The sequence below is a fragment of the Bos indicus x Bos taurus genome, chromosome 26 (assembly GCF_003369695.1).
Source record: "Bos indicus x Bos taurus breed Angus x Brahman F1 hybrid chromosome 26, Bos_hybrid_MaternalHap_v2.0, whole genome shotgun sequence".
Taxonomy (NCBI): Eukaryota; Metazoa; Chordata; class Mammalia; order Artiodactyla; family Bovidae; genus Bos; species Bos indicus x Bos taurus.
The window spans coordinates 1,263,511-1,275,824 of record NC_040101.1 but is presented as its reverse complement, the minus strand read 5'-3'; the positions used below and the strand labels follow the sequence as shown (position 1 = coordinate 1,275,824).

At 47.3% G+C, this 12,314-nt stretch overlaps 1 protein-coding gene across 1 annotated transcript; it reads left to right on the top strand.

The window, feature by feature from the left end:
* Positions 1-275: 275 nt before the first annotated feature.
* PPP2R2D (protein phosphatase 2 regulatory subunit Bdelta) lies at positions 276-11,207 on the top strand. Its single transcript, XM_027528399.1, is given in 10 exon segments — positions 276-378; positions 488-637; positions 682-693; positions 696-771; positions 2,654-2,667; positions 2,670-2,849; positions 2,852-2,916; positions 3,523-3,533; positions 6,039-6,119; positions 11,156-11,207. Coding segments are annotated over 10 exon segments (744 nt in total).
* Positions 11,208-12,314: the final 1,107 nt, after the last annotated feature.

Below are 12,314 nucleotides of genomic sequence, written 5' to 3'. Positions count from 1 at the left end.
GGCACTTGAGTTACTGCTGATAAAGCAGAAGTGCTGGGGAAGGAAAGGTCTGCCCAGGAAGTCTTCAGAGTCTTTCTGAAGACAGTAGGTGGGTTTTGCTGCAGTGAGTCTTGCCCATCGAATGCTGAAGGAAACCCCTCTCCTGACGGGCAGTGGCAGGTGGCACCGCTGTGGCTGCAGTCCAGCCGTCCTCAGCTGCAGGCTGGCCCTGCAGCACCCATGGCTTGGGGAGTCAGAGGGCCCTGGGCCCACATTAGCCTCTCGTGGTGCCCGGCATGGTGTCTGCGTGGAGCCTGCTGGCCGGGGTGTACCAGGCCCCGGCCCCCGTGGAGCCACCGGCTGTGCAGAGCATCTGCAGGGTGCCCAGCGGCTCTCCAGGTTTCAGGCCAGGGCCCATTGAGCCTGGAGGCTTCGCTTGCACTGTAAAGTGGGCTGTTCTCCGGTTTTTAAACAGAAGTGGAAACACTGTGTTTTCCGGTTTTGGAAGAGCCCAGGAGTAGGTCCTCAGAAATCATCTCCTCCATGTCCAACATGAAATTCAGCCACAGCGGTCGGTACGGGATGAGCCAGGACCACCTGTCAGTGGGGGTGTGGGACCTTGACACAAAGCGCCGGCCCATTGAGACCCACAGGCGAGGCCTTGGGTGCCACCGCCCCGACCTTCCTGTGCTTCCATTAAAGTCCACGAGTACCTGGAAGCAAGCTGTGTCCGCTCTACGAGAATGACTGCGTCTTTGATGGCTCTGAGTGCTGCTGGAGTGGCTCCGACAGGCGAGGCCTGCATGGGGACCCAGCCCTCCAGGGGCAGGGCTGCCCGACGTGGAGACGGGGTGTCTGGGCGCGTTTCTCACCTTGCTTGCAATTCTATCCATGTCTGAACAGCAAGCACAGAGCTAGATTCACAATGACTGTTTCTGAAATGCTTAGTGGGTGACAATTTCTTATTTTCTGTTATTTCCAAGAGGAGTGAAAGGAAGGAGGTGAGGACGTTCGTGTGGGTGGGTGGGTGGGATGGCCTTTGCTTTGGGAAGGAGTGGAGGCCAAGACCCCAGGATGCTGCTGTGCATGGACGACAGTGCGGGGCTGGCGGGACGCCCCGCTCTGTCAGGGCTATGGCCATTTCGATGCCTTTGGTCATCTGTGGGCACGTGCCTTAGAAGTGACAACACGCTGGTTCTGCCTAGAGGTCTGTGTTTAATAACGTTTGAAACCTCTCCTGTCGTGAGATGGGAGAAGATGCTGCTGTGGGCCTGTGATGGGGTGTGTGCCAGGTGGGGCTTGTGCGTGTGTCCCAGCCGAGGACCTCCCGGTGGTGGTGAGGGGCTGGCAGACATCCTGAGATGCCCTGTGGCACAGACCTGGGAACTGCTGGCCGTGACACCGCCATACTTTGAACATGAAGAGGGAGGGACAGTGAAAAGGGCACAGCACTGGCCTCGGGGCCTCAGCTGGACCCAGGAGCCGGGAGCCCTGGTAGGGGGAGCCCTGACTCTGGACCTGCAGAGGTTGGCTCTTGAGACGGAGACCCTCGGAGGCACCCATCTGGGTTAGACAGGCCCCAAGGGAGACGTGTTTGTGACAGACCTTGGGCTGGGGTGGATCACGCCCCCAGCGTTTGTGAGCCTGAGCACGGCTGTGTGTGTGTGTGTGTGTGGATGTGGGGAGCATGCCCCACAGGCCACTCCAGGCACATTGGGAGCGGACATGTCAGGTATGGGTGCCCGCTTTTCACAGGCTGACATGCCGCACGTGGTGTCAGTGGCAGGTGGAGGGTGTGGTGCCTGGGGCAGGGACAAGACTTCACCCGCAAGCCTCGGCACGGCCGCCTGGGCACCGTCAGAGCCCTGAGGGGGCCCTAGGCCAGGCGGGGCCGCCCTCATGGTGGGCTCAGTGTCCCCCCGGCTTCAGAAGGTGGAAAACAGCTGCGGCCTACGTCAGGCCCAGGTCCAGAGCCCTCACGAAATGCTTTCTCAGCAGACCCGCTGAGGGCATGCAGGGCCACAGAGGATTTGCCCTTCCCAGGGCGCCAGGGCCCAGGATTTCCCTGGGTTAAAAGCCCTGAAACCAGAGCTCACAGGCGCAGACAGGCAGGCACGCGTAGGAAGGGCAGTGTACACATGCCCCGGACACAGCAGAGCGTGGCGCCCCGAGAATCCCGCTTCCAGAGGCGCGGGCAGCAGCGTGTCTGCGTGCAGGAAGGGGCCGGCCCGCCCACGCACAGCACTCACGGGGCCCCTCACTGGGAGGGGACCCGGCCGCTGCTCCGGACGGGAGCTGTGTCCTGAAAACCCCCTGTGGATTCAGCATACCCTGTGCAGCTGAAGAGATCTTGAATTCACTGAAGATGGGAAACATTCTAAGGAGAAAGTCAAGGTTTTTACCTTTTTCAAAAACACATTAATATAATTAAAAGTGTAGATTCGTTACTTTCTCCTTTCTGATCCTGTTGTATTTGTGTTTACTGACACGACTGTGTATGAGGTTCAGTGAGACTGTCTCACCATGGTTCTCTCCTGGCCGTTACAGTCTTTCCTGTGTGATGTCTGAAGGTGGCCTGTGCAGAGCTGAGGTAGGTGGTGAACTGCTTCATCCGGGGCCGGCGGGGCAGGGTGAAGGGTTCCTCGTCACTTACATGTCATCTTCTTTCACGCAGCGCCATCCTGACGGGCCCTACAACAACTCCTTCTGGATGTTCAATAGGTCCACCCAGAGGATTGAGATGCTGGAGGCCTCCAGGGTGAACAGCAGGCCTCGGGCCAGCCTGCAGCCTCGCAGGGTGTGTGCGGGGGGTAGGCGGAAGGGTGAGGTGAGCGTAGGCAGCCTGGACCAGCAGGAAGACCCTGCGCACGCGGGCACCTGGCCAAGAGTGTCATTGCCGTGGCCGCCACCAGCCACCTGTACACCTTCCAGGATGAGGTCAGCTGCGGTGGCAGAAGGCCCTGTGTTTGTGCAGAATCACATCTGCTCACCATTGGAGCTCGGTGGCCGCCTCGCCTCTGAGAAGTAGGGGTGCCCTCCTTCCTCAGCACAGACTGCCTGGGGCTCTAAGCAGGGGCCCCGGCTTTTGCGCCGGGGAGGGGGGCCCTGGGTGTTGCTGCTCACTAAGAAGCCAGCTGGAAGCAGGCCTCAAGGCCGTGACTAACATAGACGTCTTTACTTAGGTCTGAGCCTGCCTTCCAGATTAGAGACCAGACATCCACACCCAAGAGAGGAGTCGTCAGGTGCAACCTCTCCTGCCAGCCCTCCTCATCCTCTGCCGTCACCCGGGCCTCCACCCACATGGCTGCATCTGCCACCTACCTGCCAGCCTTGGTGGCTCTGCGCTCGGCTTGGCCCCGGGCAGCTGCACTCCGCCACTCCTGTGTCCACCGTCACCCCTTCTGGGGCAGCTGCTTAATAAAAGCAACACACTGTGAAGAGGGTTTTTAAGTCCAAAATAAGCATCGTCTTTATTTGCTTTCATTGCACATAAAAAATTATGCAGAATTAAGACTTTAAAACTCTTTTATACTTCGTTGACAGAATGGTGGATCGTATGTACTGCTTGAGGCTCTGAGCGTATATATCCCCAAACTTCTACAACCTTTGTTTCTGTAGAACTGGTACCCCTAACCCACCAGGTAAGGACTGGACAAAGCCTTAACTGAGAGAGAAAATCATAGGAAGTAGTAACAGAACCGCTGCTGAGAAGCTAACACGGGGTTTAAAGCATGCCGCAGATGCACTGCCGTTGAAAACTTTCGTGCTTTTTCTAAACCTTTTTTAAAAGTACTAGGTGTGGAGTGGAGGGATAACATACTTTTTTAAAATGCTAAAATTACAGTATACTAACGCATATATATGGAATTTAGAAAGATGGTAACGATAACCCTGTATACGAGACAGCAAAAGAGACACTGATGTATAGAACAGGCTTATGGACTCTGTGGGAGAGGGAGAGGGTGGGAAGATTTGGGAGAATGGCATAAAAAAATATATATATATGACTTCCCCTTGTGCCCACCCTAGGAACTTCTATTCAGCCTTCAAGTCCAGCCCAAATAGTCCACTTCTGGGAAGACATTTCTGCTCTCCAATGCAGACAAGGAAACCAAAGGGCTGAGAGGAGGCTGGGCAAACTGTCCAATCACAGCCAGTGTACCTGCTATGTGCCACCTTTAAGAATGACAGCAGAAAGAATGCTCACAGCCTCCCTACAAGCACCCCGTGGCCACTGTCAAGGGCAGAACTCTGTGGCTGAGATGGGGATGGCAAGTCGAAAGTTGCTTTGTGGATGAGGCCCCAAGCGGGCTGATCTAAACCAGGTTACCTTGTTCGGGCACCCTCTACCCAGTCTCTCAGTCTCCTTGAAGATCATAGTCTGCTCTCTTTCTTCAACACACATTCCGAGAACACACCTCTTTCACTCTCCTGTCCTCAAGGGGAATTTTTCCTTAAAAAAAAATAAATAAATAAAATAAAATGCTAAAATTATACCCTGCATTTCACACTTAAAGGCAGCAAAAATTAAACCATTTTAATTTCTATTCCTTGATGGTTTAACAGTAGGATCTTTGGTATCAGAAATCAAGATTTCCCCTCCCCCCAAAAAAAATACAGAGGTAACAATAAGTCACTGGAGCTTGCTCTGTGGAATTCCACACTGGAGCCACGGCCCCAGTCCTCGGGGGGCGGGCGGCTGGGCCCACGCGCTGCTTATGGACTCACTGTGGTGGCGGAGGCCCCACCAGCACACATTCCAGTTGCAAATTGAGAACCAAAACGTATTAGGTGGGTGCAAACATAATTGTGGTTTTTGCATTGTTGAAACGGAGAAGGCAATGGCACCCCCTCCAGTACTCTTGCCTGGAAAATCCCATGGACGGAGGAGCCTGGTGGGCTACAGTCCATGGGGTCGCTAAGACTCAGACACAACTGAGCGACTTCACTTTCACTTTTCACTTTCATGCACTGGAGAAGGAAATGGCAACCCACTCCAGTGTTCTTGCCTAAAGAATCCCACGGACGGGGGGAGCCTGGTGGGCTGCCGTCTATGGGGTCGCACAGAGTCGGACACGACTGAAGTGACTTAGCAGCAGCAGCAGCAGCAGCATTGTTGAAATTTGTTGTTCGATACTGGAATACATCCTTAATGTGGTTATGTTATATATCATTTCTGCTTTATGTTTTTTTGCTAATGAATGATCTGCAGTGTATTTTATATTTGAGACTAGGGAAATGATGTTAGAGAAAAAGCAAATTCAAGCAATTTTCTTATTCAGGTTCAAAATGGGTCAGAAAGCAGTGACGACAGCTCGCAACACCTACAGCGCATTTGGGCCAAGAACGGCTAATGAACATACAGTGCAGGGGGGTTCAAGTTTTGCAAAGGAGACGAGGGCCTTGAAGATGAGGAGTGTAGGGGCCAACCATCAGAGGTTGACCCTGAGCAATTGAGGGCCATCGTCCAAGCTGATCCGCTAACAACTACATGAGAATCTGCCACAGAACTCCAGTGTCAACTGTTCTACGGTCATTTGGGATCTGAAGCAAATTGAAAAGGTAGAAAAGCTGACTAAGTGGGTGCCTCGTGAGGTGACCAAAAAAAATTTTTTTAATGGTCGTTTTTAAGTGTTGTCTTTCTTCTCTTACTGTATGCAAAACCTATGAACCACTTCTCGGTTGGATTGTGACGTCCGATGAAAAGCAGATTTTATACAACTGGCAATGACCAGCTCAGTGGCTGGACTGAGAAAAAGCTCCAGAGCACTTTCCAGAGTCATACTTGCACCAAAACTAGGTCAGGTCACTGGTGGTCAGCTGCCCCTCTGAGCCACAACAGCTTTCAGAATCCCGGTGAAACCATTACATCTAAGAAGCAGGCTCAGCAGATCAAGGAAATACACCAAAACCTGCAACATAAGTGAGCACCGGCCAACAGAAAGGGCCCGGTTCTCCACAACACCCGGCCGCACGCGGCACAACCAACGCTTTAGAAGTTGAACAGATTGGGCTATGAAGTTTTGCCTCACTCACCACATTTACCTACCTCTCACCAGCAACCTCTTCAAGCAGCTCAACGACGTTTTGCAGAGAAAGCATTTCCACAACCGGCAGGAGGCAGAAGATATCTTCCAAGCGTCCGTCAAATCCCAAAACATGGGTTCTTATGCCACAGAAATTAATTATGACAATTTATTGCTCCTTGGAAGAAAAGCTATGACCAACCTAGACAGCATATTCAAAAGCAGAGACATTACTTTGCCAACAAAGGTCTGTCTAGTCAAGGCTATGGATTTTCCAGTAGTCGTGTATGGATGTGAGAGTTGGACCATAAAGAAGGCTGAGCACTGAAGAATTGATGCTTTTGAACTGTGCTGTTGGAGAAGACTCTTGAGAGTCCCTTGGACTGCAAGGAGATCTACCCAGTTCATCCTAAAGGAGATCAGTCCTGGGCGATCATTGGAAGGACTGATGCTGAAGCTGAAACTCCAATACTTTGGCCACCTGATGAGAAGAGCTGACTCTGAAAAGACCCTGATGCTGGGGAAGACTGAAGGTGGGAGGAGAAGGGGATGACAGAGGAGGAGATGGTTGGACGGCATCACTGACTCAATGGACATAAGTTTGAGTAAACTCTGGGAGTTGGTGATGGACAGGGAGGCCTGGCGTGCTGCAGTCCATGGGGTTGCAAAGAGTGACTGAAGTGACTGATTAACAATTTAAAATTCATGGTCTGAAATCAAGGGCTTCCCTGGTGGCTTAGAGGTTAAAGTGTCTGCCTGGAATGCAGGAGACCTGGGTTTGATCACTGGGTTGGGAAGATCCCCTGGAGAAGGAAATGGCAACCCACTCCAGTACTCTTGCCTGGAGAATCCCATGGAGGGATGTTGGAGATATGTCTCCAGGACTTGGAAACGGCGAACCTGAAAGAACAACACTTGGACAGTCTCTGCAAGGACTGACAAGTTTATTTCTGCAGTCAAGCCTTTTCATAGGAGCAAGGAACAAAGAGCTTAGAGCATACAGCCAGCAGAACACGTACAAGGCTAGGATATAATCAGTAAAAGATACTTGAAGGAACAGCGCATTCTTAACGACCCATGTATTTATCCATGACCCATTTTCTCAAGCAACGTCTTTAATGTTTAATTGTTAAATCTAGGCGCTGAGCATAGCCAAAGGCAGGAAATGTTCTTCAGCAATCAGTACACAATGCCTGGGTACTTCTGGCCCTTCACCATTTTCCCACGGACCTCCTCCTTCACGGCTATTTTGCACTGTGCCTCCCAACATATCCTCCTTTTGTTTTTAGTTTAAGCACGGCAGCTGTTAGTTGGACTCCATTGTAGGAGGCATGGAGTCTTGAGTAGAGACATCTGTATAGAATTGTGTAGTGCCATACCAGATAGGGTTCCTACTGTAACAATAGATATTAGACTAAGAATGCCAGCAATAATCCATCCTATTATGCGCCTTGATCCCCTTAAGCCATATTTGAGCAAAACTGAGAGAAATACAGAGTCGGTCCATGGTTCTGTTAGGTTAACAGGAAGCCACAAATCAGATCTTTACTTGACTATTGCAATGTTGACATAATGATATGAAATAGTATGGTTTGAACACATATACAAGGCACATGTGTACAGTTAACAATCTTAGCAGAAAGATCTATATCAAAGTTACCTACAATAAACATATACAGGAGGTGCTCACAAGATTGTATATAACCTGTACTGTCGTATAAAAAGGTATAGTTTTGAGGTTTTAAGGCTTTTGCAGTCCCATACACATTGGCAAAGTGCTCCAATGCAGCAGGAATCTTCCACACACGTCATTGCTCAGGTCCTACGGTAGGGGTTCAGACGTTAACGTTTTCTCTTCGGCTTCTTTATGGTCATTGACGAGACCCTTTGCGTCAGCTGTGTCACCTGTCGGGGGAGTCTGGTCTCGGGGTCCTTCTCGGTAACGGACATGGCGAAGTGGAACCCAGATTTCTTCTCCATCTGCAACAACAAGACTGTAACCTCTGCCTAGGAGTCGTAAGATTCCTGGCAACCATTGATTAAACTGTTTATACCATATTGGTGTGTTGTCTTCTAACGGTTTCTTACTGTTTTCCTCTGCAAAATGTCTGTCCGCACGAGTATCAGAACTATCTTTTAGTAAATTTAAAAAATTTAAGGAATAAAGAGTTAAAGATAATAACAATTGAGGGTTCATAGGATAAGAAGTGTATCTCCTCTTCCATATTCCCCCTTTCTGTTTTAACAAATGAATTTTAAGAATATGATGGGTTCTTTCGATAATTGCTTGACCCTGGGGATTGTAGGGTGTCCCTGTGATGTGTGTTACATTCCATTCCCTTAGAAATGAACGAAATGAGTGAGAGGTAAATGTAGGCCCATTATCTGTTTTTAAGACCGAAGGTATTCCTATAACAGGGAAGCTGAGTAAAAGCACGGAAATGGCGTGTTTGCTGGATTCTGAAGAGACAGGCATTGCCCATATAAAACCTGAAAATGTATCCATTGAAACAAAAAGCAAAGAAAACTTTCCCAAGGAACAATGAGTGAAGTCCGATTGCCAAAGGGAGTTAGGCTGTTGCCCACGAGGATTAACTCCTGAAACTGTGATACGTAATGTCTCGCTTCAGTGAGGGGAATATGGTATTTAGAGTGCAATCTTTTAGCATTGGTATGAAGATTAGCGTGTTCGTCCATAGCAGATGTAAAGATAGGAGCCATGAACTTATCAACAGCATCATTCCCTGCTGCCAGGGGGCCAGGTAACCTGAATGAGCATGCATATGTGCAATGAAGAAAGGTTCTGTACGTGATTGAATTAAGGCTTGAGTCTTAGAAAAGAGAACATATAATTCTTCATCTAGGTTGTATAAAAAGGCAGTAACAAAATCAGGGAAAAGGGAAGCAAGGTATTTGGAATCAGTATAGACATTGAAGGATGATGGCTGAAGAGACAAAAGAGCATATAATGCATACAATTCAACCCTTTGTACTGAAGAATAGGCAGGGGGTTATTTCTCTTTGATATCAGGGCCGACAATCCCAGCTATGCCTTTCTGGTTGCCATCAATGAAATAGGTAGGTACATTTGAAATAGGCTGGGAGGCAATGATATTAGTTACTATAAATTTAGTAAATTGTAGGAAGTCCCATAATTTTCCTTTCGGCAAATGGAATGAGATAACATTCTGAAAGTCACTTAATGCTATTTGCATGGTCATGTTATACTGTAAGGCAATTTGTAATTCCTTTTTTGTCAAAGGGACATGTATTGCATATGGATCAAATCCAGTTAAGGTTTGTACACGGCTCCTTCCTGATACAACAGCTGTCCTATTTTCTCAATGTATGATACGATTTTCTTTGACAGCTTAGTATGTAGATATACCCATTCTATCGGGCTGTTTTGAGCTATGATTGCAGTAGGTGAATGTTTGGTGGGGAATATATATAAATAGACCGGTTGGGTATGGTTCAGCTGAGTTGAGAAAGATTGTTGAATGTGTTTTTCAACAAATTCTAATTCCTCTTTTGCTTCTTTTGTTAGCTGTCTAGGACTATTAGGGTCAGGAGGTCCCTTTAAATTTTTAAATAATTTTGTAATGCATAGGGGGGAATGCCAATAGATGACTGAAGCCAATTAATATCTCCTATGAATTTTTGAAAATCATTTAATGTGCATAGAGAATGCACAGAGATTTGAGTTTTTTGAGGTTTTATCTTAGACTCTTCCATAACATGTCCTAGGTAATTAAAGGGTGCTTTCAATTAAATTTTATCTGGCGCAACAAGTAGGCCCTGATTTTGAAGAGTGGTGGTGACTTCGTCATATAACTGTTGTAAACAAACTTCAGATTCCATGGAGAGGAGTATGTCATCCATATAATGAATTATGGAGGCAGTAGGATATTTATCACTACTGGGTTGTAATAAAACAGATATGAGATATTAGCAAATGGTAGGAGAGTTCATCATCCCCTGAGGTAAAACCTTCCATTGAAATCTTTTAATAAGAGCCATGTGATTTATAGAGGGAACTGAAAAAGCAAAACATTTTCTATCTTTAGGATGCAAAGGTATAGTAAAAAAGCAGTCTTGTAAATCAATAATAATTACAGGCCATCTTTTTGGCACCATGGAAGGAGAGGGCAATCCAGGTTGTAAGGGCCCCATAGGAATCATAGTATTATTAACATTTCTTAAATCTATCAGCATTCACCATTTTCCTGATTTCTTTTTTATTACAAAAATGGGAGAATTCCATGGGGAAAATGAAGGCTCTATATGATTTTTCTGTAATTGCTCATTTACTAATTGTGTGAGAGCTGCCAACTTTTCTTTAGTCAGGGGCCATTGAGGTGTCCATATTGGGGCATCAAATTCCCAATCGAGAGGCAGCGGTGTTAACTCAATGGCCCCCATCAAAAAGGCTCATTTAGAGAGATCGTGGCTTTCGTTTGTTCAAGAAAATCCCTTCCCCACAAATTAATAGGGATACTGGTAATATATGGTTTGATGTAAGCTACAATTTGATCGGGACCATAAGCTTGTAAATAGGATGCACTGACGAAAGTTCGTGTAGCATCAGCCTCTCCTACCCCTAACAGTCTGGAAGGAGCCACAGTCTTACCCCATTCAAGGGGCCATTCTTCATTTCTAATAATGGAAATGTTGGCTCCTGTATCCAACACACCTGTGAAATTTTTTCCCCGTATCTTTAGAGTAAGCATAGGCTTTTGATGTTCCTTTAATAAGGTAGATAGTGCGGCGGTAAGATTGGTGCTATCAAAACCTCCTTGCCTAATTTTATCAGACGCCCTCATTGGTTTGACATATGGCAAAAGTAATAATTGTGTAAAGCGTTCCCCTTTTTGTAGATATACATTTCCTAATTTTACAACATCCACCATGACATGTATCTCTCCTTCATAATCTTTATCCATAACTCCAGCCAATACTACTAAACCTTTCATTGTACAGCTGCTACGTCCCAAAGTTAGTCCAACTGTTCGGACCATAATATCCAGTGGGGATTTTATGAGGATTGTATAATTCTATTAACTCCATGTCATAAGGACTGGGTATATCAACGCAAGCACTCTTAGATGTAGCTGCTTGCAGTGTCATGATGCTGGGTCCTCCTTTTGTAGTGGGGCTGAGGACAGTGTCATAGTGTCGGGTCCTCCTTTTGTCGTGGGCTGAGGACAGTGTCATAGTGCTGGGTCCTCCTTTTGTAGTGGGCTGAGGACAGTGTCGTAATGCTGGTCCTCCTTTCGTAGTGGGCTGAGGACAGTGTCATAGTGCCGGGTCCTCCTTTTGTCGTGGGCTGAGGACAGGCCCCTTTATTAGTTTCCCTGTTTTCGTTGTGCCTCTGGTGTCAATGCATTTCCATCCTTATCGAATTTGGAATGACATTTATTCAACCAATGGAATCCCCTTTTACATTTTGGCAAACTTTTGGGGGTCTCTTTTTTTTTTTTTTTTTTTTTAGAAGTATTATTATTTTTAGCTATTTGCACTGGCATGTGGCATTGTTTTTTCCTATGGCCGGCCTTCCCGCAGTTACAGCATTTAGCACTGGCAGCCTTTTGCACATTGAAAATTTCTAGTGCCGCTAATTTTGCTCTATGGGACATAGATCCGGTATCTCTACAAGCTTTCAAATATTCCATAAGAGAACCAGTTTCTCGAATTGGTCTAAGCATGGATTGACATTCCTCATTAGCATTTTCAAAGGCAAGTTGTTTTAAAATAATACTTTGTAAGGTTTAATCTCTGATAGATTTTGAGGGCATCCTTTAATTTTCCTATAAATTGGGCATATTCCTCCTCATGTCCCTGGGTAATCTTGACAAATGAACCATCAGAGTTAACATTATCAACCTTTGCCCATGCTTGGCAAGAAATTTCTCTAATGAAATGTAACATCTGAGGGGTAATAGTATCTAATTGCGCAGTCATGTCGGCCATGGCTCCCGTTCCAGTGAGTATATCATAGGCTAAATTGGCAGGGTTACCACGAGATTGCTGGTCAGTCGTCATTTGTTGGGCCTCATCATCAACCCACATTTGCCACTGAAGTAACTGTTGAGGATTTAGAACCATCTTTGCTACTTGAAAAAAATCACATGGCATCCAATGATCAGCCCATCCTCTGAGGAATTCTACACAGTAAGGAGAAGTAGGTCCATACAGAGTGCATGCTTTCTTAAAGCTGGACAACATACCAAAACCTAGACCAGCCCAAGCATTCTGGCCTTGGGCAGGCTGATCAAACTGTATTGGGAAAGCGAAAGCACAAGCAGGCAT